The following is a 27,496-nucleotide window of genomic DNA, read 5'->3' as shown; positions in this document are numbered from 1 at the left end:
CAGAACTCAGAGGTCAAGGGGAAAATTGGCCACTCACAAGTGGCGAGAGCCACATTGTTGGACCGTGTGGGAGTTCCTTGATGCGGTTGTTTTGTTCAACTAACATCAGTAGTTTACCGTGCTGCTGTAGGAAGCTAATTGAGAGATATGGCTGACTATCAGCCAGATTATGGCTCCAAGCACTTTAATGGTGGAGAGGTACTTGCTGGCATTCAGTGGCCTAGGCGTGGCAACAAATTGCTGTCTTTGACAAGATAAATTAATTATTGATAGTCATATGTATTTTAGTAGTCAATGGGGTGCGCCTACCCATTTTAGTGATATGTGACAAATGGGTGGTGGGTCACACAAGAGAGTGGTGTATGATACCACACTTATTCCACTCATGCTTTTAGATTAGTTCTACGGGCTAGTTAGGATACTGGTCGCTAAACTGTTTTGTGTCTCAGTAGCCGTTTGTGGCACAAATATTCGGTCTTATGCTTTAGGGCGACCAGATGGGGTGGTGGCAGGAGAAATGCCAAGCAAACCAATCAACAGTTACATAAAAGAAGAATGTAAATGAAAATACATTCATTTCATTTCGTTCTCTTTAAAACAATAACGATGATAATAATAATAACACTTTCACAAATTCAGGGATGAGAAATGTTGAAATTCCAAAGAAACCTTCATTTTAGAGTATTATAAGGAATTCCACTGAATTTATTCATATGTTATTTACATGTAGTGCCTGCTAACACACATTTTATAATTCTACAAATCTTCTCTATCAAGATTTAACTAAAATTTGTATACAATTATCTAATTTGTAGAACGCTTGAGATGAAGTTACTGGTTACAGTAACTTCATCTCTAAATTTGATTTGTAATAATGTGATTAACACAATTAACAAATAGACTTATAATTTAGATTTATAAATAAACAATTTAATCAGATTGTAAGCTATTTACTTCATACGCAGATACATTACTTCATGAGTTGTCGTTTAGTAACCTAACAGTATATAATAATTATTATCAATAATAAATAAAATAAAAATATCACTTACTGCTTATTCTTTTTTAATAATTCACAACAGAATTTTCATCGTGCACACCACTTATCGCATGTATTAAATTTTTTTTACATCTTTCATTAATCCTCTTTTTTAAATTTTTCTAAAGATTTAATACATCTGATGAAGCGGTATGCGATGTGAAAGCACTAATATGAATTTTTAAAAAAGAATAAGCAGTAAGTGAAATGTTTATTTTATTTATTATTGATAATAATAAATATGTATACTTTCAGCTAAAATATGTCGGAAGAAATATGAGTTAATACTATACTGCTAAAATTTAACTATTCTTGTTAATACATATTAATTGTATTAACATGAATATCCTTTAATTAATTAAATCTACTTTTAATTGAAGATCATGAATGACTGCATATATGTTTTCTAATGACAATAAGTCAGCAGTTCATTTGAACTCTGAAACGATTTTAGAAATATGTCAGCTGATCCAAAATAAACAATCTCAACAGATCTGACTTCAGTAAAATTGTAACAACTGATAACTAATGTGTCAAAATTTACCTTTCAAACAATTGTAATGGAAAAACAGGCCATAAAAATGATCTATTGTTGGGTTCTAAAACCTTAAGAAAAAGTGAGCAAAATCTAAATATCAACATCAGAAAAAATCAATCGCTTCTTCAGTAAGCCATTGATGATGGTCAATTGAGAGTTATTTTCAAATGACAGAGGAGAATATGTGGTGTCTACTGCATGCCTTTACTTCTTACCTATACATCTCATGTTACCACTGCATCACTCAAAAAATTTGTAAGTTTGAATTTAGAACATTTTAAAGTTTATAATCCAAGTGTCTTCTCTCAACTTCCAAAGACAGTTTTTTGTGTATTGGTCAATGTGAATATGAAGAAGATTTTAAGTAAACAAGAATTAAAGCATATAAAATTTGAAACAACTTTACTACAAAATATTCTTTGAAATTTTGACTTTGTTCTCTAACAGAAAATAAAGAAGACCTAGTACCTGAGTAGTTCACATACATACATATATTCAGATTACATTATTCAAAGGTAAGGTAATATCTATGATTCGGATAATAAATTATGAACAATGCAATATTTTCTCTAAAAATACAGTAACAACAAATATCTACCCTCAAACTACAATTATTAAATACTATTTGCAAATATAAAAGGGGATGAAGCAAAGCAAGGGAAGTGAAGTTTATATAAATTATAAAATTACATAAAGCAAGGGGTGATGAATGAGACATATAAGAGGAGCCAGACAGGTCAAGACCTAGTTATTCAATACTGTAAATTATATAATGTGTAAATACAACTATTCAAAAAAAACTTGTTAGTTATGAGCAAGAGAAAAAATCTCATTAACTTATATTTTCTTACACACTATATAAAAGTAACAAAATCTGCAGCAAAATTCCAACCCTCATCACTAAAAATTGATTTTCAAACTAGCAACATCCAAGCCAACTGGAATAAACATCTTATTATAAAAAAAAAAAAAAAATGTACGATAGAATTAAACACTTTAGTGCCTTAATTCTCTTTAGTTACTATAATACTAATCAAACCTAAGTAGGAAATAAAGTATTTTCTATTAAATTTTATGAAATTTTATTGAATAAAATAAAATAAAATTTTAGTAACAAATACTTCATTTAAACAATAACATATATTTTAAATCCATACAGACACCTCTGCATGTGTGCACACATGCATACACATTCACACAATCATAAACAGACTCATTTTACCTCATCATATAATTCAAATGGAGCAAGTCCAATTGCATTATAAATAGCATCCTTCGCTAATATGCCAGGTAAATCATCTGGGGAAACAGGTACATGATTATGTCTAATAAGATCAACTAAGACAGGGCACAATGTTTCTCGATGCTCATGAAATAGTGCTAAAAACAATGTCTCTGTACATGGCTGAAAAAAAGTAAAACAAATTAATCAAAAATATTAGCATTAAATAACTTAATTTTGTTAAATTTTAGCAATGACAAGATCTGTTCTTGAACTCAAATTTACGTTGAAATTACATGAATAATAAAGTGAACAATTTAAACTTAGGGCTACTTTAACAAGTAAACCTTCCTTTAAGAAAAAGCTCAATGTGCCACAGACCTGAAATTATTATCATAACACAATAAATAGCATTAATAACAATTAAAATCATTATCCAAATTTTCCTTCCTAATTTAGCAATCATATTGGGTTGTTATGCTAAATAAATTTTTATTTCTTAATTAGAACCATTTAGTGAAAGGAATGAAGTGAGTACTCCTAAATATTGAAATAAAATAAATATTGGTCGGGCAGGTGGTTAATATCAAAAAGTTACAGCTATTTTTTATTATACTTTAGTGCTTGTACATATAATGTATCTTGATCAAAATTTAATTAAAGGTATGATCTCAGAAAAATTTAGCTTGCCAACTTTTGAATGGGCCGTACTAACTTTTATAAAGCAGGAAAGTCTAAAATTCTAACATTAGATAAATTAATTAAATTTAAAATCAATTTTCCAACTCGAGTATAAAAAAAAATTGAACTTTTTACAACTGACAAACAGAAATGATTACTATTCTCAAAAGTTTCTCAGTTAATGCTAACCAATGATAACATAAATAGATTTACGTATAAATACATTCATGGTCACAATACCCTAGAACAATGATAGATATAAGAAAAAAAATAATCCAAAAATGGTAAGCTGAGTTTTATATAGCATTATTCATAGTTTCAAAATCCATTTTAAATGAAATTGTAACTATATCTTTTTTTAAGAAATTGATATTTACATCTTTTTATTTTTATTATGTTTGGTCGAGCAGAAAACATGACTAACTTAATAGAGTTGCTCATTTTCTATTAAAACTTGAATTTAAATAATTTTTATGAATAATGTTTATATAAAATATTATAAATAATGGTGGTATTACGCCACAGCAATTAAAAGTCAATTTTCTCAAGAGTAATCAGGTATAGGAATAATGTAAATAATTTTTAAACCATTTATCAAATATCTATAATGTAAAATCTTTTAAATATTGCATAACAAATAAATTACAAAACTTCATGTATACGATGGATTAAAAAGTCTTTACAACATTATACAAAGTACTACGCAAAAGTTCGGGGAATTTCACCATAAAAATAAAATAGCTTACCATAACTTACGAGGTGCTACTCAGAAGTTCGGGGCATTTGAATTTCGCGCGCGAACCATTGCTGGTACGACCTGCTGCTGCTAGATGTGGCTAACAGTACTCTTTGTGAATCAGTGTTCCAACAGCTGTGACAGTGAGAGGCTGCATTGTTGACTTTCATGTGGTTGTGTAACGTTGTGTTTTACTGCTTCGGCGAAGTTCTAAATGGCAGATTTTAAAGAGCAAAGAACCTGCGTCAAATTTTGTCTCATGCTTAAAAAAACTGGAGCAGAAACCCATCGAATGCTTGTAGAAGCATTTGGTGACAATGCTATGAGTAAATGTAAAACTTTTTTGTGGTACAAACGATTCAAAGATGGACGAACGACAATCGATGACGATGAGCGTTCAGGAAGACCATCAACAAGTGTAACACCAGAAAAAATCGTGAAAGTGCAAGAGGCTATTGTTGCAGATCGTAGACAAACAATCCATGATGTCTATGCAATTGTACAAATGTCACATGGGTCCGTGCAATGCATCTTGTCAGACAATTTGAACATGAGATGCATTGCTGCAAAATTCGTACCGACACTGTTGAACAGCGACCAGAAACAAAATCGCATAGCTGCCTGTAGTGAATTGAAAAATTCAACAAGAGATGATCCTAACTTCATCTCCAGCATCGTAACCGGTGATGAGACATGGGTGTACAGGTATGACAGTGAAACTAAGCAGCAGTTGTCACAGTGGGAGTTACCAAGTTCACCGCGGCCAAAAAAAAACATGCCAAGTTCGCAGCAACGTGAAGTCCATGATGATTGTTTTTCGACATCAAAGGTATTATCCATAAGGAACTTGTTCCTCTTGGTCAAACTGTCAATGGGATGTTCTATTGTGAAGTTTTGAAGCGGTTACGTGAAAGCATTAGGCACAAACGTTCAGATCTGTGAGATAACAACAGCTGGGTTCTGCACCATGACAACGCGCCACATCGCTAGCCGTTCAAAATTTCTTGGCTTCCAAAAAGAAAGTAGTGATTCCCCGTTCACCCTATTCACCTGACCTTGCCCCGTGCAACTTTTTTCTCTTTCCGAAAATAAAATTTTAATTGAAATGCCGTCGTTTTAACATAATTGAGGAGATGCAGGAAGAAATGCAGAACATGCTTCAAACACACTCCTGCAGACTTCCAGGGATGCATGGAATCATAGGAAAAACCCTGGGATCACTGTATCAATGCCCAAGGGGATTACTTTGAAGGAAACAGTTCTGCGCTTCTTCCTGAATCTCCTCAATTTTGCAGCAATGCATCTCATGTTCAAATTGTCCGACAAGATGCGTTGCACGTACCCATATGACATTTGTACGATTGCACAAACATCATGGATTGTTTGTCCACGATCTGCAACAATAGCCTCTCGCACTTTCGCAATGTTTTCCAGTGTTGCGCTTGTTGATGGTCTTCCTGAACGTTCATAGTCATCGACTGTCGTTCGTCCATCTTTGAATCGTTTGTACCACAAAAAAGTTTTACTTTTACTCATAGCATTGTCACCCAATGCTTCTACAAGCATGCGATGGGTTTCTGCACCAATTTTTTTAAGCACGAGACAAAATCTGATGCAGGTTCTTTGCTCTTTAAAATCTGCCATTTAGAACTTCGCCGAAACAGTAAAACACAATGTTACACAACCACACGAAAGTCAACAATGCAGCCTCTCACCGTCACAGCTGTTGGAACACTGATTCACAAAGAGTACTGTTAGCCACACCTAGTGGTAGCAGGTCGTACCAGCAATGGAGATTCATTTTTTATCCTATTCTTCTTCAAAGTATTTTATGAATCTGGAAACATGTAAAATATTTTCTAACGTAGAGTTATCTTAAACAGTTTGACTTCAAAAGTTAAAACAAACTCACCCTCAAATTATACTTCCAGCTTTCACCTCCTTCATTTGTAACTGAAACACAAAAACAATCTTTTCATGCAACACATTCTTAGTTTTAACTAAATCTCCATCCAAAAGAAAAACAACATTTCCATAAATGAAATTTCAGAGTCAACATTTTACATTGGTTTTTCACTTCTCAAAATTGGTCAAATCGTTCTGGAAATATCAGCAAATTAATCCAAAATTTTTCAATTTTCAAAAAAAAACAAGAAATAATTATTATCATAGTATTTTCGACATAATATGAAGTAGAATTTTCTTGAAAATTTATTTTAGAAGTGTAGATAAAATTCCAATTAAGAATACTTAAAACTGCCCATTTGGCCAACATTTTTTTAATTACCATTTTTGTAGTACATATATCACTTTTGCAAAGTTACATCAGTGTTAATCTAAGAAATTCAAAAAAGCTGACAACACAGTAGTAGGACTTACCCATCACGTAGCTTTTTTCTAATGAACGGTTAACACACACAACTTAATTTAATTCAATAATTCTAACTAAAGTGTGTGCGCACATTGTATTTCATTTGCAGCGGCCACTTTAAATATTATTCATTTATTTAATTTTACTGTTCACCTATGATGTCACAACATAGAAGACGTCTACTATAGTAGTGATCGCCAAGTGGGATGGGGGTGTGTAAGGGTGTGGGTGGATGGGTTACGATCCCACTTTGTTTTAGGGATAAATTTGTGGATTCAACGAGATGCTAACAGAAAAAATGCAACAAATAAGACCCACTGTAATGCCTTCTACAATGTTTCAAAATTAATGCTATTTTTTGGAGTGGGGGTGAAATTTAGCAAAATGTTTTCACAAGAGTTGTTTATTAATATTCACAAATTTATCAAAAAAAAAATCTTAATTATACAAAATCTGGAGTCAATTTTGTATTTCCCCCTGTAACCCCCACCCACTGAGCTATTGAATTGAAAATTTAGTAGGATCAATGCCCCATATATAGAAGAAATCTGACCAAGTTTAGTCAAAATCGTTTGAGTAGTTCTGGAGAAATAAGGTGATTTACAGGCCAATACTGAAAACCATTTTTAGAGATGGGTAAAGAAATTTAGCAAAAATTTGTTTTACAAAGTTGTTTATTAATATTCACAAAATTATCAAAAAAGTATATAACCCTAATTATGCAAAATCTGGAGACAATTTTGTTTTTCTCCAGTATCCCCCATCCCCTGAATTGAAAATTCAGCAGGTCAAAGTAAAAATTCAGTCAAGTAATTCTGGAGACATAAGGTGATTTCCAACATACATACATATGCACATTTTTTGCAGAAATTTCAATGCCTTTTTATGGTTTTCTGGGGTTCTTAGGGGTCAATTCATCAAGATTTGGTGCAAACTGGATATGCCCATTTTGACTGATGCCTTTTTGTGGTTTTCTGGGGTCCTTAGGGGTCAATTCATCAAGATTTGTGCCCAATTTTGACCAATCACCATACTTTCTCTTCTATACAGCTATATGGCAGCTAATTGGGATAAGCCCAGTTTTGACCGATCCCCCATGTTTTCTCTTCTATACAGCAATAGCTGCTATATAGACGGGAAAGTAAAAGTCAGGAGTAGTCCCTATGGATTGCTCTGACCTGAGCCTGTTATAGTATACAGTAGCAGGCAGTCCCATTACAGCAGTCCCCAATCTACAGTATGATATCTAATTATGGCCTCCTTACAACTGGTGTACAGGTAGTCTATCCGCTCGTGGTCTCCCATACTAGTTAGTTTATTTTTGTCACATTTTATGAATGAGAGATGGATTAATAACTACAAGTAATAGCAGAGGGTGATTTGTAAAAAGAAACTGATGGTACCACTCACTACAGGTGAGGAGGGAGTAAACGTTGTAATACAAGGCAGACCGCGAGCGGTTAGACAACCTCTACATGTTTCAATTTAGTTTATTATGTAACATTAGTCAGCTTGTTTGACATCCCATTAACACATTTTATTTTATCTAAGATCTTCAATGATTATTATTTTCCAGCTCTTTATATATTCAGCAAATTATGGGAGATATAACTAATTTATATTCATTGACGATATCTGTAAATGATGTTTCTGAATTTCCCTTTTTACAGGTGTTGGGCCCAACAAGAAAATAAGAAGTGAAAAAATGTTATGCATCAGAATGCTTAAATGTTAAATGTTATATGCTTGAATGTTATATTACAGTAATATATAATGAATATTAGCAGTAAAGGTGTTTGCAGTCAAATAATCGGCAAAAATAGATCTGAGTTTCTGCTAGATTGTAACATTTTAATGACAGAAATATCAAAAAGGATTTGTGAAATACAAATCTCTTATAAACATTTTGGTAAACAAATTCAATAATACAATCTAGGCAGCAATTTTCTTGATGAAATACAAATTATAATCATAAGAAAGCTGGAACTGTCCAGCTTTCTAGCCTGGAACTTTTGCCTTTTGATTTTAGCCTGGAACTGTCAGATATTTAAGCCTGTTTTCCGACAGGTATGAATCATCTACAAAATGAATTGTGAAAAGTGAAGTTTGATTTTTTTTGTAATGCCTCTATTATTTAATTTCTAAAATGGCTTCAGAGGTAATCATTAAAACCAAAATTGGTTTACCTGCCAGAATGAAATCCAAAAAATTGTTGCATCCATTTGTTTCAACCACACAAATTTTAGCATTTATACTTTAAACTATAATGTTAAGAGTATTCTAAATCAATCAAAAAGGGGTGGATGACAAACTAGTTATGTATATACTGCAATACTTTTATTAGTGAAAACTGCTTTAGTTTTAAACACCAGCTGTTTCCAAAAAATAACATATAAAACCAACCAACGGTAAGATCAGACTGCTGAAGTTCATTTGACTTCAATACCACAGAACAGTATCTTAAATATTAGTGTATGAATATCTGAAAGCTAAATTAGTTCAGTGATCATGTGAATTCATTCATTACTGTTCTGTAAAACCACTTACCTAGCTAGATTTAACAAAACTTGTAAAAAATTTTATCATGGTTTTAACTATGTCTTAGTTTTAATTTTAAAATCATTTCTTGGAGACCAGCCTCTTTTTGAAACACTTATTTGGGATTCACTTTTCTTTATTGGGTTTAATTAATAGACCATAAATTAAAACTGATAAAATTTGCTATGCAAATATTTATCATGAAAATTCATTTAAAGATGGAACTCTGATCATCCTTCAGCAGAAAATGATTCGAAACCTTCTTGCTGAAGATAGATTTATATAAAAAAGATTTTAATTACCATAAAAAGGAACAGGATTAAAGTAAACAGAATTTTAACAGACTATTACAGTTTTTTGTTTCTTTATCTCAAAGACAATTTTTTGAGATCTACCAAGTAGAGATTTTAATTTAATTTTTCAAGAGACAAAAATTTGGTAAATAAAATTTGAAACATTCTTCTGACTATTACAAAACATCTCAGGTAGTGAATAACACAGAAAGCAACCTTACAATCACTGAACACCAGTAATTCGTGTGCTTGTCACTTGCCCTGCTCTTTTAAGAAAATATAACAGAAAATTAAGAAATTATTTTCTTTAATCTAACTCCAAGTAATCTTATTTACTAACCAATTTGCATAAACAACAGTACAACACAATAATTTCTACAAAACCAATATATTTCCTTTATCCTGGCCCACCAAATGCATTCAATTGAAAGCTCTAATGAATAAAATATGTAATATATAAAATATTATAGCAAGTTTCTTTTGTTCAAATAGGGTTCTTTGGACCATGAGTTTGAATTCATTTTGGAAAGTTTTTTGTTCTTCCATATTTCTATCATAAACTTCCTACGTTTCTCTTTCCTTTCTTCAGTCAAAGTTTTTTTCCGGTCTGACATTTCGTTTACTCCAGAAAACCTACTACTTTTTATAATTTGTTCCTAGGTGAACGTTGTTTGATGTCGGCGTCAGTTATTCAGAGCGGTTTAAATACAAGGGTTATTTTTTTCAAGGTCCGATCAGTCATGCAATTAAAACCACAGTGAAAATAAACAATTTCTTATTTGTAACAAGTATTTACATAGTTACGCTATTTCTCTACATAGTCGCCACTCTGATTTAGACATTTGTCGTAGCGTGGTACCAACTTTCCAATACCCTCGTCATAGAAAGGAGCCACCTGTGTTTTCAGCCATGTTTCTACGCTGGTCTGCAGCTCGATGTCTGTTCGAAAATGTTGTCCTAGCCAGCATTTCATGTGACCAAAGAGGTGAAATTCAGATGGAGCCAAGTCCTGGCTGTATGGTGGGTGATCAAACACTTCCTAACGAAAACGCTGCAGGAGCTTCTTTGTTACAGCTGCAGTGTGCGACCGAGCATTGTCATGGAGAAAGACAATGCCTGATGACAACATTCCTCTCCGCTTATTCTGAATTTCCTTTTGTAGATGTTGAAGAGTCACGCAGTATGAAGCTGCAGTGATGGTCGTGCCACGTTCCATGAATTCCACCAAGAAAACTCCATTCCGGAAGCTCCAGAAGGTCCCAGAACACAGTAGCCGTACCGCTACTGAACACAGAAGCCGTACGGCTACTGTGTTCTGGGACCTTCTCCAACAGAAAGTTTACACTATCTGTTTGAGAAGGTTCGCTTGAACTTCTTTGGTTTACTGGGAGAATGAGAATGCATCCACGGTTTGGATTGTTCTTTTGTTTCTTCAGTTTCGAAATGGACCCATGTCTTGTCCCCTGCGACAATTTTGTTTAAAAAATCTTCTCCTTCATTGTGGTAGCGCTGGAGAAACGTTAGGGAGGTGTCCATTCTCATTGTTTTGTGATGGTCAGACAGCATCTTGGGAACCCATCTCGCACACAGTTTGCGGTACTGAAGTCTCTCACTCACAATGGTGTAGAGAGCTGACCTTGAAATTTCAGGAAACGAATCACTCAATACAGAAATTGTGAACCGACGTTTTTCTCGAATTGCCTCATCCACTCGCTCAACGAGATCATTGGTTGACACTTGCTTCCTTCCCTGACCGCCTGCATCATGAACATCTATACATCCTGCTTTAAAGTTCCTACACCACTGTCGCACTTTGCTGTCACTCATTGAAGTTTCACTGTACACATTACTTATTCGTCTATGAATTTCAGCTGCATTACACCCCTCAGCCTGAATAAATCGAATTACTGCACGCATTTCACACTTGGCAGAAGATGCTACTGTTGTAGACATGTTTACAAGCTAGATGTGTGTTCAGAACTAAATGCAGTGATGTGGCGTGATTGAAGGTCATACTAGAGATGCTGCGCAACACATTTGCTGCGTTAAGGTTCATCCGATTTTTGCGTGAGTTTTTATTTTGCGACCGATCGGACCTTGAAAAAATCCTCGTATTTACTTGTTTCTTGAAACCAGTTATTGTTACAGAGGCGTGTGAAAATTTTGTTTGAGAGTCTGTTCAGGTCCATTATTTGTAAATGCCCATGGAATGCAATTCTTCATTTTCTGATAGTGTCTGTAATCTTTTCAATGTGTGTATACAAGTCTATGTTGTGTGCCTTGAGTACTGTCCATTTTCTTTGATTGGTCCCAATATTTTTCACAGTATTTTTCTTTCATCCACTTCCAGTTTACTTACATCACCACATTTGCTAAGGGTTAAAAATTCTGCTGTAAAGGGCTTCAGATTGAATCATTGTCAAATAATGTTTTAATTTTCTCTTGAAAGAAAGATTTTTTGAAGTACAGATGTTGAAAGAGCTGGTAGGCTAATCTCATTTTGTTGATTCTTAAACTTACTGCCCTCCTCTATGAATCATGAGACCTTGCCGTTGGTGAGGGGGCTTGAGTGTTCAGGGATACAGAGTAGCTGGACCGAAGGTGCAACCATATCGGAGAGGTATCTGTTGAGAGCCAGACTAAGGAATGATTCCTGAAAGAGGGCAGCAGCTCTTTCAGTAGTTGTTAGGGGCGTGAGTCACAATGACTTAAACGGCCGTATCAACATCACTCAGTTCTCTGAGTACTGCGCAGCTGAAAGCAATGGAAAACTACAGCTGCTTTTTTTCCAAGAAAATGTGGCTCTCTGCATTTTCACATAGCAATAATGGAGGCGCCTTCCTTGGTAAAATATTCCGGAGGTAAAATAGTCCCCCGTTCGGATCTCCGGGTGGGGACTACTAAGGAAGGGGTCACCAGAAAATTAAAAAATAACATTCTACGAGTCGGAGCGTGGAATGTTAGAAGCTTAAAAAAGGTTGGTAGGCTAGAAAATTTAAAAAGGGAAATGGATAGGGTGAATGTGGATATAGTAGGAATTAGTGAGGTTCGGTGGGAAGAGGAAGGCGACTTTTGGTCGGGTGATTTTAGAGTAATTAATTCAGCATCAAATAATGGGCAGGCAGGAGTAGGTTTCGTGATGAACAAGAAGATAGGGAGGAGAGTGGAGTATTTCAAAACGCATAGCGATAGAATCATTGTAATAAGGATAAAATCAAAACCTAAACCGACAACGATTGTTAACGTTTATATGCCTACAAGCGCCCATGATGATGATGAGGTAGAGTGTGTATACGAAGAGATTGATGAAGCAATTAAACACGTAAAAGGAGATGAAAATTTAATAATAGTTGGAGATTGGAATGCAAGCATTGGAAAAGGCAAGGAAGGAATTATAGTGGGTGAATTCGGGCTGGGCAAAAGGAATGAAAGAGGGGACCGACTTATAGAGTTTTGCACAAAGTATAATTTAGTAATTGCCAACACCCAATTTAAAAATCATAATAGAAGAATATACACTTGGAAAAAGCCAGGCGATACTGCAAGGTATCAGATAGATTATATCATGGTTAAGCAAAGATTTAGAAATCAACTCGTTGACTGCAAAACTTACCCTGGAGCAGACATTGATAGCGACCATAATTTGGTGATAATGAAATGTAGATTGGGGTTTAAAAACCTGAAGAAAAGTTGTCAGATGAATCGGTGGAATTTAGAGAAGCTTGAGGAAGAGGGGGTAAAGAAGATTTTTGAGGAGGACATCGCAAGAGGTCTGAGAAAAAAAGATAAGGTAGAAAATGTAGAAGAAGAATGGGAGAATGTTAAAAAGGAAATTCTTAAATCAGCAGAAGCAAACTTAGGCGGAATAAAGAGAACTGGTAGAAAACCTTGGGTTTCAGACGATATATTGCAGCTGATGGATGTACGTAGAAAATATAAGAATGCTAATGATGAAGAAAGTAAAAGGAACTATCGGCAATTAAGAAATGCTATAAATAGGAAGTGCAAACTGGCGAAAGAAAAGTGGATTAAAGAAAAGTGTTCAGAAGTGGAAAGAGAAATGAACATTGGTAAAATAGACGGAGCATACAGGAAAGTTAAGGAAAATTTTGGGGTACATAAATTAAAATCTAATAATGTGTTAAACAAAGATGGTACACCAATATATAATACGAAGGGTAAAGTCGATAGATGGGTGGAATATATTGAAGAGTTATACGGAGGAAATGAATTAGAAAATGGTGTTATAGAGGAAGAAGAGGAAGTTGAGGAGGATGAAATGGGAGAAACAATACTGAGATCTGAATTTAAGAGAGCATTAAAAGATTTAAATGGCAGAAAGGCTCCTGGAATAGACGGAATACCTGTAGAATTACTGCGCAGTGCAGGTGAGGAAGCGATTGATAGATTATACAAACTGGTGTGTAATATTTATGAAAAAGGGGAATTTCCATCAGACTTCAAAAAAAGTGTTATAGTTATGATACCAAAGAAAGCAGGGGCAGATAAATGTGAAGAATATAGAACAATTAGTTTAACTAGTCATGCATCAAAAATCTTAACTAGAATTTTATACAGAAGAATTGAGAGGAGAGTGGAAGAAGTGTTAGGAGAAGACCAATTTGGTTTCAGAAAAAGTATAGGGACAAGGGAAGCAATTTTAGGCCTCAGATTAATAGTAGAAGGAAGATTAAAGAAAAACAAACCAACATACTTGGCGTTTATAGACCTAGAAAAGGCTTTCGATAACGTAGACCGGAATAAAATGTTAAGCATTTAAAAAAAATTAGGGTTCAAATACAGAGATAGAAGAACAATTGCTAACATGTACAGGAACCAAACAGCAACAGTAACAATCGAAGAACATAAGAAAGAAGCCGTAATAAGAAAGGGAGTCCGACAAGGATGTTCCCTATTTCCATTACTTTTTAATCTTTACATGGAACTAGCAGTTAATGATGTGAAAGAACAATTTAGATTCGGAGTAACAGTACAAGGTGAAAAGATAAAGATGCTACGATTTGCTGATGATATAGTAATTCTAGCCGAGAGTAAAAAGGATTTAGAAGAAACAATGAACGGCATAGATGCAGTCCTACGCAAGAACTATCGCATGAAAATAAACAAGAACAAAACAAAAGTAATGAAATGTAGTAGAAATAACAAAGATGGACCACTGAATGCGAAAATAGGAGGAGAAAAGATTATGGAGGTAGAAGAATTTTGTTATTTGGGAAGTAAAATTACTAAAGATGGACGAAGCAGGAGCGATATAAAATGCCGAATAGCACAAGCTAAACGAGCCTTCAGTAAGAAATATAATTTGTTTACATCAAAAATTAATTTAAATGTTAGGAAAAGATTTTTGAAAGTGTATGTTTGGAGTGTCGCTTTATATGGAAGTGAAACTTGGACAATCGGAATATCTGAGAAGAAAAGAATAGAAGCTTTTGAAATGTGGTGCTATAGGAGAATGTTAAAAATCAGATGGGTGGATAAAGTGACAAATGAAGAGGTATTGCGGCAAATAGATGAAGAAAGAAGCATTTGGAAAAATATAGTTAAAAGAAGAGACAGACAGGCCACATACTAAGGCATCCTGGAATAGTCGCTTTAATATTGGAAGGACAGGTAGAAGGGAAAAATTGTGTAGGCAGGCCACGTTTGGAGTATGTAAAACAAATTGTTGGGGATGTAGGATGTAGAGGGTATACTGAAATGAAACGACTAGCACTAGATAGGGAATCTTGGAGAGCTGCATCAAACCAGTCAAATGACTGAAGACAAAAAAAAAAAAAAAAAAAAAAAAAACTTACTGCTTCTTTTCCAAAACATTATTTTTAATTACTTCACCTAAGTATTTGAATTAATCAACTTTTTTCTTTTTCTGTACTTTTCAAGTTTTTTTGGGGCTGGCTTTAAACTGGTCATATATTCATTCAGTCTTTTCAAAAGAGATTTGCAATCTTGCTTTTTCATTTGCAACTGCTAATCAGTCAATAGTCAAATTCAGTTTTTTGTATCTAAGTCTTATGTTGTTATGAGGACAAACTCTTCTAGTCTTCATTAAGGATAATTTAGGTTCATTACTTTTTAAAAATTTTTTTCTTATTTGTGTTCTATCTAGGTTATTTCCATACAACGTAAAAATAATTTGTTTTTATAATATAACATAGTTTTTATGTTATAAACTTCACCCATTATATTCAGTTAAATATTTTCAAAATTGGTTACTGATATTGATTTATTCTTTTTTCCTTCTCATAATCCTTTCAATTCTGAAACAGTGTCCTATATTTTTTGGCACAGCACTGACTGGATAAATGAAATTATAACTTGATTGATGATTTTCTAACCTAAATAAAAACTGAATAATCTATGACAATCACAGTGATTAATTTATACATACAAAAATGAAATTAGGAAGAGTAAGATATCTTTCTTTTTAACTATTTTCAAAACACCTTTTATAGTTTCTCTTTCTAATCATCCAACAATTCACCTTGTCTGAGGTATTTGGTCTTGATGTATTAAAGCAATCAACAGTGTTCTCACTGATGTCCTCAATTTTGCAGATTCTGTTTCTTTATGTGCTTGCTTCAATAAATCAAATGTGCAATTGTTGGTGAAACCTTTCTATTATTTCTTACATTGTCTTAAGACTGATCATTTCCCAAAATAATTGTCTAGTTTATTTTAAAATTCAACCTATCAAATTTAAAATACCTCCCAATAAGCACTCTTATTTTTTTTCATGAAAATTTGCTAACAAGAAGATGCATCTTTCAAAATTACTTCAATACAGATGTCTTTTTGTAAAATGGGGAAAAAAAACAATGAAAATAAAATGTATGTACAATATCAATGTGATGAGTGAAACAGGCTGTTTATAAACAAAATAAGCTAAATAAAGTAGTATGCCAGAAGGTACTGTATTTTATTTCCTAAATTTTATTATAACATTGATGACAAATGTTAATGACTGTTGCTAACAAGAAATAAACATAACATAATTATTACCTAACTACTTTTTATTATAAAATAATTACAACTATTTTTACTTAATGTTGCCAAATCTTTTTCAATGTTAATAGTTAGTCATTAGTTTGATATTTGTTGATCTTTATTGACAACTACACATAAGCACTTATTCACATATTAAGAACCTGTATAGCAGCTGCCAAATATATTGAACTCTCCAACATGTGAGTGTGTTACTAATATGAGAGTAATGCAACAGCATTACTCTCATTATGTTGCATTACTCTGGTATGCACACGCGTGTGCATACACACACACACACACACACACACACACACACACACACACATATGCACACATGTGTGTACCTAATTTTTTTTATTAGTTAAAGAAAAATAAACTTTAAAGGAGTCAATGGTCATTTTTAACTTTTGAAAGTAATAAATATATTTCATTTAAAATAATACATGATAATCTGTATTTTTTTCTATTTACTTAAAGAAAAATTAATTTTTATTATTAAAAAAACTAAGTTGATATATTTTGTAGTTGCAGAGAAATTAAATTTCTAGTTGCTAGAACACAATAAACATTTACGTCCTGGAATTTTTGGTACAACCCACCATTTAAAAGTTGACACTGAAAAAGTTAATAAAATGCATACGAGGGTGGTCTGAAAAGTTCTTTGCCTCATCCACAGATCGCAGGAGTAGTCATACGATTTTAATCCCACAAGTTGGTACAACTGTTAGAAGGCGCCATGTGAAATTATAAGACCATCCAATAGTTGGCTGTATGCAGCCATCTGAAACAGCTGCATTGCATGTGTTAATGGAAATGGAGAAAATTGAATATTGTGCATTGATAAAATTCTTTATAAAAGAAGTTTTGACGCCGACTGAAATTCAATTGAGGATCAAAAATGTATATGATATGACTCTTCTCCTATAATTTCTACCTTGAAGAAATGGGTGGCTGAGTTTAAACGTGGCTGTGAAAGCGTCCAAGATGATCCATGTGAAGGATGTCAGAAAAGTGCAATCACACTGGAAATCATAAAAAAAAAGAGAACGATGTGATTTTAGAAGGTTGGCACATGAAAGTGCGTGAAATTGTTAAGACTAGGGATTTCAAAAGAACGCATCAGTTACTTTTTGCACAAAGAATTGCACATGAAAAAGCTTTGTACAAGATCAAAAATGCTGTGCATACACATGTAGGATCAAAAATGGATTTGCACAACATTTTTCGAACAGTGCTTGGTGCATTTTATGAAAAACAAAATGATTTACTGCGTTGATATGTGAAAATGGATGAAACATGGATCCACCATTACGCACTAAAATCAAAACAATCCTGTGGTAGACAGACAGCTGGTTATTCAGCTCCAAAGAAGGAGCCATCAGCGGGAAATGTTATGGTGTCAGTTTTTTGGGATGTGAAAGGAATTCTGTTAACTATCACGAAAAAAGTAAAACAATTACTGGGGAATAATATTCTAACCTTCTAATGAAATTGGACACAAAAAGTCATGAAAACAGACCTGGCTTGCAGAAGAAAAAATCATCTTCCATCAGTACAATGCGCCTGCCCACAAGAGTCTTGGTGATGGGAAAATTGAGGGATTTTCACTATGAAGTGCTAGAACATTCACCCTATTCCCCTATTAGGGAATAGGGTGGAATGTTAGAATTATTCACCCTTGGGTCCCTTGGACTTCCATGTCTTTTCAAAACTCAAAGTCTTCCTTGCTCGTCAACATTTTTAAGAAGTCTAATAAGAAGCTGTTGCAGCTGTAGATGGGTGGGTACTTTGTAGCACTTCTGAAGGAACAGTGCAGAGAAGTGCTAATGGCACTGGAACACCACTGGATGATAAATAATATTAAAGGAGATTATGTTGAAAAATAACAATGTTTTTTGAAAACATAAATTCTCATTTTCACCTTCAGGCCAAGAACTTTTCAGACCACCCTTGTATGGCATTTATGATTCTGAGTTAAATGGTAAATAAACTTATAACAAACTAAAAATTAAATAAATGATTCTTTATATTATAAAGAATACTATAATGATATATTACAAACAGACCATACCAAAGCTTTCTGGATCTGAGTCCCACAATAAAAGGTCTTGTTCAGTTAGTAGAAAATAATGAGTAATCAATTTTCTACACATCATCGTCACTACATGTACATCTAAAAATTGTTTTTTTATTTCATATGCACGCAATGTTTCTGGCTCTTTAGTGTCTGTAAAAGAATAAAATCATATTAGAATGCATAATAGCTTTTTTTAATTAATATCTAAGAAACCTAACAACATACAACAATGATATTTACATACAGTAATTATACATTAAGGTAACAAGGTAAGGTAACAAGGGGGATCTGAGTTGTTTATTTGATACAATAGATAAAAATTACAATTAAGATATGTTCACATTAGATCTGGTACACTGGTTACAGAATTTAATTAATGTGAATTCTAGAAAACTTAATTTTCCAACTAATAATTTTTATCTGGAGATTATTGTGTTTCTGTTTGATTAGAGATCCTATCAACTTTCTTTAAATTATGATAACATTGTTTATTTATATTTAAATTAGAAACAACTGTTATGAAGTTTGTTATTTTATTATAATTTATTATCCCTTTATGCATTGATTTCTTATTTATGAGATTTATAAACACCAATACTTGACCAACACAAACTTATTAAAAACGATACATTTGATTTAAATATGAGCCCTAATTAGGGATGATATAAATAATCAAATATACACAAGTTAATGAAATTTAGCTTTATTTAAAATAAAACACGGCAGGAGATGTTACAATTTTAAACAAAACCAGAAACCACATTACTTACATTTAACCAACATTTTTTAACCTCTGGGACCACCGTTAGATATTGCTTCAGAGGATGAGTTGAATGATTTGTAATGCATGTGAAAATGCCATGCCTGACTGGGATTTAAACCAAGAACCTCCAGATGAAAGGCCAAGATGCTACCACTCGCACCACGGAGGCCGGTGTGATTTAACCAACTAAAAATTTGAATTGACTTACCTTAATGGTAATGCATAAAATTAGCTGAATTATACAAAACATTATAAAAAATACAACCAAAATAAAAAACCATAACAACCAAGACTTAAACCTTCGGATGGATTTGGTTTTACTTTAGTAATGTTATCCAAAGCAAACTTTTTTTAACTTTTTTACATGAAACTGAACAAAATTCATAGATTAGAAAATGAATATTAATTATTTACTTCAGAAAACAAAAAGTTTAAGTGAAAAATGTTTGAATCAACAGATGAATAAAAACTTCTACATATATCAAGTTTTTTTTCTAACCACCAAGCAAACACAATTTAGTCTCAAAAACTAACACGTAAATATCCTATCCACAACCTATTAAAAGAAAAAAGGACTAAGGCTGAGCAGATATTAATGGACTGGAGCCTTGTAACCACCTATTATGCTGAAAAAAAAAAATGGAAGAATATATAGTATTACAAATAATGATCAAAGTAACATAAATGTTACTTAAAACTGCTCTACCAGTTATTGAAGCATCTTGAATGTCTTCATTGTGGACTTCTTGAGTTTGACCCAAATTTAATGTTCACTTTTCTCAAGATTGTTCTACTGATGATCAAGATCATGTGTTCACAGAGAAGCATACAACAAGATACCAGTTTAAAAAATAGGATATCTTAGCATATTATTTAAGTCATCCTATGCAAGTGAATCATCATAATAAGCTTTGCATGTTTCAGAACTTTTTCTTAAATAATTAATGATGTGGGCTAGTTGACAAAGCAAAACCCCTTAAATTTTGAGTGGCCAAAAGTAAATAAGTTATAATTAATTACTTTTGATATTTATTCAAGAATACAATTATTTAAGAATAACTGTCACTGTAATAACAGGGTAGTCAACTGGTATAATGAAAGTCAGACAACAGAGAGGCCAGAAAAATAAATAGAAAAAAAAAATTTGAGATATGTTACAAGAAAATTTTGAAAATTAGTGGGTTTATAGAATACGAAGTAAAGAAAATTTAAGCCAATCTACAGCTAGTGAATTTGGTTCTATAAGAAAATGTAAACAATAAAAACAGTTAAGACAAAGGTATACATGAAAAGATAATCGAGAATGTAGGATTTAAGAGGTAGATTTAAGACTCTGGGTAGAAATGAATGGACAAAACATCAGTGAAAAAAATTAAACAAAAAACATCAGTAACACTTACCTTCTATTATTTTAGCAGGTTTATATTCAGCAGAGGTAAGTACTGCTTTTAACCTATTAAGACATAATATTAAAAATTTCTCGAATAAATACTGTTCACCCTCGTCAGTGAATACATAATAGAAAGTAAACTCTAAAGTTGGTCTCAGTAAGTCGATACATGAAAACGGGTGATATTCTAACACAGCCAACAACACTTTAGTTAAATTTACAATTTTTTTTTCTAACATTTCTTGCATAGCTGTAACACTGAAGTCACCATTACCTGTATTGCAGTACTTCCTTAGAAAACATTTTCCTAAGAAGAACAAAAATAAAGATTCGTTATTATCTTTTCTACGAAATTATTATATCAAATTATTTATTATGCATAAAACTTTCTTTAACAGAAGCTTTAACACAGTAATGTTTACTCACAATTCCATTTTAAGAAATCACTGTTTGAGGAGCCAACAAACACAAGATCATAAAGGTCTCATCAGTACAACCGTACAACACTGCTATTGTTTATCTGTTAGTTTTTACACAGAGTACATGTGTAAATAAATGGCAGTAGTACATGGCTTCTTATTGTAAGAATACTAAGTTACAAGTTTATTTCTATATTAGTAATGCCTATCTTTCTTAGGTTCACTTTTTATCACTTGTTGACGCGTTTTGAAACTACTCCATTGTCAAAACTTATTATACTCCAATAAGTATTGCAGTACAATAAGTTCTTACAGTGGAGTGGTTTCAAAACAGGTCAACAAGTGATAAACAAATGAAGTTAACAAAGGTAGGCTGTACAAAACATAGAAACTAGTAATCTTAGCAGAAAAGATAATAGTAATGATTATCTTAACAAATCAATAATTTTTACAAATTTACTACCTTGATTTCTATTTCTTCTTGTCTGATTTCAAAGATAATGTTTAGATATTGTAAACACACACACACACACACACACACACATACATATATATATATATATATATATATATATATATATATATATACACCACACAACATCTCAAATTGAAAAAGCTGGCAAAAGATGCCAATCAAATGTTGGAGAAAACTTAAAAAAGAAATTAAAATAAGCTTTAAAGTAGCTCAGTTATGTTACAGGTGATGTGACATCGGCTAAATACACAACAATTTAACTGAATTTTCATGCAACAACCAACAGAGGAACACTCATTAGTGAAGTAAATCAAATTTAATGATAAAATTATTAAAATTACAAAAATTAAACTAAAATATCATTTGATACGATTAAAAGAGTTTAAATGAGTTTGAACAAAAGAACTGCTATAAATTTATGCCTAATCTCCTTCAACAATCAAAAGGAAATTAATTATCTTGTGTGTAATTGATCGTAACACTGCACACTCTTCCCCACGTAGTAAAAAAATGTTTTGCATAAAATTATCAAGTGAAATAGTAGTTACACTGTTGTATGAAATTAGGTACTCTCTACAGTATTAATTACTGTTAACACAAGATTGCCATTTCTTTACGTTTATAACTTAAGAATTTTGAATATGAAAACAAAAGACAATTTAAATAAAAAGTATGCTGCTAGTACCAAGAAAAAAAATTAATAAAAATTAACACATCAAAACTAGAACAGAAAAGAAATCCTTCTATATATTATAGTAATCTCATAAAGCCATCATTCCTTTCAACTCATAAAAATAAGTACTGAACAAAGGAAATTGCCAAGAATACATAACTTTATAAAATAATTGCTAATTTATGACTGTTTTCAAATTAGTAGATAGTAAATTAAACACTTTTTTGTAGACAAGTATAAGACCATTTAAAAAGTTGTAATCTAGAAATTTCCCCAATGGTAACCTTAATTTCTCACCACTCTATATATGTATTCATTTTTTGCTAATTCTACAGTAGATATCCTTCAACATAAAAATGTGTAGTATTAAGAGTAATAACTTAAAGACTTAAATAATGGAAAGGAATCGAAGAATTTGTTTTTACCATACCCAGAATTAATCAAACTATACACCTTTGACAAATAATGAATCAGTTACGATATAGTAAGCTTCAATCCAGCAAGCACTACAAATGCAACTGTACTAAAGCATAAATAAAATGTTAATAATTCAACTAGATAGTAAAACTGAAAGTATAACATTTAATTATTCATAATCTTTATTTGTTTGAAAATACATTCATTATTAAATACAATTAAATTATAAATTTTAATTTAATTTATAATTTAAATTATTGTGAGATTACAAAGCAATTTTTGTTTTACATGGCATTTCATAGTTGATAAATGTATATACCAATCATTTGGTAATCATTTCAAGAAAAAGATTAACAAACCAATTACTTTTTCTAGTGTTTTAAGAAATGGCATCATGTGAGATGAAACTTGGATCTACAGTTATGCACCTGACACTAAAGTTAAAGAGTGGAAAACCGGCCAAAACTCTTTGTGCAAAAAAGGGATATCATTCATCACTCAAGATCCAAGAATAAGGTAATGCTGATTGTGATTTTAACCTGAATGGGATTGCATAAAGAGTTTGTACCCAAGAATATCACAGTGAACTATGAATATTATAATAAGATTTATTGGAGGATTTAAAAATCTGATGTAGACACCTATATGACTTCCTTGTACGCCTATTAAATTACATACAAACATTTTTTTTAAATGAAAAATACATAAAATTTTACTTTATTAATAACTTCTGATATTTTCCATATTTTTTTTATTGTTATTATTGAATTATTATTTATCGTAAATTTTTTTACAATCAGAAGTTAATAATTAATTATTAATAAATCAATATATTAAAAAAAAAGGAGATGAAGTTGGATTCAAACCAATGTGCCCTCACCCTTGTAAGATCCAAATATTTCATTAAATAAAATTTTATTTGACTAAGTAAGTATCACTTATGATAAACTGTTGAAATCTCTCAATGAGGACTTATTACTGCAGTTAATATAAATATATTTTGGGCTTTTTCGGATCAGTCAATTGCAATCAAAAGAGGAGATGCACAACTAGATGTTAGAACAATCCTTCAGCATGTACAGATGTCATGCTGAAACTAGTCAAAATGGATTCAGGGATGGTAAAAATGGATATTTCTGTTGAAATCCGAAAACCAAAATTTTTCACGAAGACAATACTTCCTTTACTACATACAAGGAAGTATAAAACAATGTTCACACAAACAAATCTGAGAAATGACAAATGATTTCATGCTCTATCAGACAATGCTTCATGTCATACACTGTTCTGGTATAGCAATTTCTCTCAAACAAAAACATTACAATGTGTCCTCATCCACAACTTTGCACCTTATGATAGGAGAGGGAGGATATGAATATTAACACTTATTATGAATACCTGCTGTTAATTTGTTTTGAATTATTTCTAGTTTAATATTCAGTTAACATTTACATAAAAATTTAATAGCAATGCATATAGATTAAATATATTTTATTTACATTTAAGTTAAACATATTTTTTAAGTATTGGTTTAGAATAATAAAAAGTTAATTCTATTTTATGAACCACTGTTGTCTGAACACAATGTTTTTCTTATCTGAAGAAAACACATAACACATCATTCTAATAATAACATCTACATGTTAAAATAGCAGATAATCTTTACCTTACTTACTGATGGTTTATAAAAGTCAAAATTAAAGAACACAATTTAATTCAACAAATATAAAACAATAATAATGTTATGGTACCATTTCAAACAAATCACATATCTATCTAAATAAATTTACTATAGCAAATTGTTTTAGTAAAATTGTTAACAGCCACTTTAATAAATATAATTTTTGTTAATATTAAAATGTTTAATATAATTTTAATATAAGTTAATTATCTTGATTAAGTCTTTGAGTTAAAAGCATGCATTACTGTCTTAAGAGAAATACGGTTTTAAAATTTCAAGAGGCTAATTACGCACACATACTGCTAAAACAAAGCATTTAATTTTCTAAATTATAGCTGATATTGCCTTAGACTGTTGATGTTCATAGTCTGCAATTAAACAGTTATGGAATTTGATTCACTTCTTTTACAAACAATTGTTAGAATCTAAATGAAAATTTAAAAAAAAAAAATGTTTTAAGTTTCATGATAAATACCACTCTAATTTTACAGAGAACAAATTTCTGTAATAAAACTGTTACTAATTTAAAGTGATTTCATTACAATTACTGTGAATGAAAGTAACTTTTTTAAAATGCTCATTGTCAAATAAAAATTTACTGAAACAATCTGAAATTTAATAAGGATAAAAAAAGAAGTCCTTATTTAATAGTGTTAAATACATATTCTGAGAAAACAGTTCTCTGCTTTGTCAGAGAACTTGTTAACTCTGAGTTACAGGTTGAAATTGCATTAAAAAAATGTTTTCCTAAAATTAAAGAAACTGTAACAAAATAATCTAAAACCGAACAGGTTTTAAATGTGGTTAAATTCACACGCACGCGCACACACGCGCACGCACGCGCACGCGCACGCACACACACACACACACACACACACACACACACACACACACACACACACACACACACACACACACACACACACACACACACACACACACACACACACACACACACACACACACACACACACACACACACACACACACACACACACACACACACACACACACACACACACACACACACACACACACACACACACACACTGAGAGACAGACAGACAAGCCAGACAGAGATGGACAGACCAACAGAGATGTGCAAATATACCTGTATCTTCATTAGTTGATACAATTAATGACTAATATTCAAGTACTTAAATAACAAATGTCAAACCTAACTTAAAAAATTGTTTTTCATCACTGTGGCATATAGTTTACTTAAAATTTAACTTAATTCACCCTACATATCCTATAGCATTTTTATTGTTTTCAAATGATATATCCAATATTTTAAATGTGAAATATATAAACAGCAAAATATATGTCAAATCATGCAAAGAATAAAAATGCACTTAACATTTACAAAGAAAATATGTAACATAATCACCAACAGTAACTGATAAAAGTTTTCACTTGCTTGCTACAGCTAATTGGATAAAAACCAAATGATTCAAACTGGAATTGATCAATGAAAAAATTAGCTAGAATTACTATATCATCAGCAAATCGTAGCATCTTTATCTTTTCACCTTGTACTGTTACTCCAAATCTAAAGTGTTCTTTAACATCATCAACTGCTAGTTCCATATAAAGATTAAAAAGTAACGGAGATTAATAAGTCATCAATGTATGACATGTAAAAAAAATGTATAATATTCTGCTTATTTATTGATTTAAGGAGATAAATAAAATTAATTTGAAGAGCACAATTCCATACAACAAAATCAGACAGATAATAATGTTATGATAATACCACATGCAGTTTAAAGTCTGCCTACATGCTATAAATTAAACAAAATTCATGAACTATTAAAAATGAAATATAATACTTCAGGAGAGGAAAAAATAATACATATTTCAGATTAATTTAATAAAATAACACTCATTTTCATTTAATTTAATGTACTTTTAAATTAAAATTAGTTTAAAAATTTAATTTTTATTTATTTATAGATAACTGCATCCCCGTGGTGGTATTAGAAACTACTGGGGTAGTTTGGTTCTAAAAGAAAAGTATTTGCAAAGAACTTTGAAAATTCTTTTGTTCAACTGCCCTAATACAGAAAGTTGAACAGAATTTAGCCCTCTGAAAAGTCCCAGGAAAAAATCAAAAGAGGATGGGCAAATTAAATTTTAGGACAAAGATTAGTATAGAATTTGTATCATCTGTGCATCAACTAGATTTTCGGATGAACTGAAAACAATATAGACATCTCCTTAAACTGGGCAGATTTAAATATGAGTCACTTAGTACCTATTTCTACCATCTTTAAATAAATACCAGAAGAATTAAATATAACATAAGTACAACAAAAATCCATGATTCAGCAACATCATCCCATCTGTCAGTTGTAAATTTTAATAAAAAATGTTAAGGCTTTCAGCTTGACTTCTAGTCTAACTCAATTTGGCATAATAATAATAATAATAATAATACTTTATTCCCTTTATAAATAACAAAAAACAAATAAAATACTTACTGCATTCCAGCAGAGTTTTAGTCTGCTCAAATATAGATGTAAGAAAATTACAGACATGACTAGACTCATGTGGCTTCTTGAATCCAAATACGGTTAACTTATGAAGAGTTTTTAATAAAAGTAATGATTTTTGTAATGAACTCGTTGCTGCTTCACCAAAGTTCTGTTCATTCATCTATTTATTATTCACCAACATAATTTATTAAATACTTATGCAACACAAGAACGTTCACAAACAATACAAGACAATAACAAAAATAGAAATACAATTAGCTTAAATACTAAATTAACTTTATTTCATGTAAAAAAAAATTTTTAAATATATTTATCTACTGATGCCAAACAGTAGGTACTGTTCAATCACCTTAACAGAAAAATGAACAGACTTGTACTTAAATACCAATAACTGAGGAAATAAAGGTATGAACTGTTGATATGTTAAACCAAAGCTTCAATCCCAGTTTTAAAGCAATCCTTAAAAAAACATAAAAGTGATGGATGGGAATTATGTGCAAAAAAATGTAGACATTTACTAATATTAAAGCAGAATTATTTATAATTATTTCTGCTACTTTGGCTCAAAATTTATTAACAGTATGTAAACCTCGGAATAATTTATCAAGTGTTCATCTACAAGGGTTGTTCAATAATTAGAGACAAATGATAACAGCAGAAAAACTATTTAACTGAATAAA

The 27,496-nt window shown here is 31.7% G+C and overlaps 1 protein-coding gene across 2 annotated transcripts in view; it reads right to left on the bottom strand.

The window, feature by feature from the left end:
• LOC142317285 (importin-11-like) overlaps positions 1 to 27,496 on the bottom strand; it is a 127,198-nt gene that overhangs the window by 79,301 nt on the left and 20,401 nt on the right. For both annotated transcript variants that reach the window (XM_075353703.1, XM_075353704.1), the window contains exons 6-10: positions 26,802 to 26,976; positions 20,664 to 20,960; positions 18,495 to 18,650; positions 6,129 to 6,169; positions 2,800 to 2,982 (exon numbers count right to left, since the gene is read on the bottom strand). In XM_075353703.1, coding sequence (XP_075209818.1) covers positions 2,800 to 2,982; positions 6,129 to 6,169; positions 18,495 to 18,650; positions 20,664 to 20,960; positions 26,802 to 26,976 — 852 coding nt within the window. The remainder of the gene's footprint in view (positions 1 to 2,799; positions 2,983 to 6,128; positions 6,170 to 18,494; positions 18,651 to 20,663; positions 20,961 to 26,801; positions 26,977 to 27,496) is intronic.

The sequence above is a fragment of the Lycorma delicatula genome, chromosome 1, assembly GCF_047948215.1.
Source record: "Lycorma delicatula isolate Av1 chromosome 1, ASM4794821v1, whole genome shotgun sequence".
NCBI classification, from domain to species: Eukaryota; Metazoa; Arthropoda; class Insecta; order Hemiptera; family Fulgoridae; genus Lycorma; species Lycorma delicatula.
The sequence above is the reverse complement of the archived record's forward strand: the minus strand, read 5'-3'. Positions and strand labels throughout refer to the sequence as shown.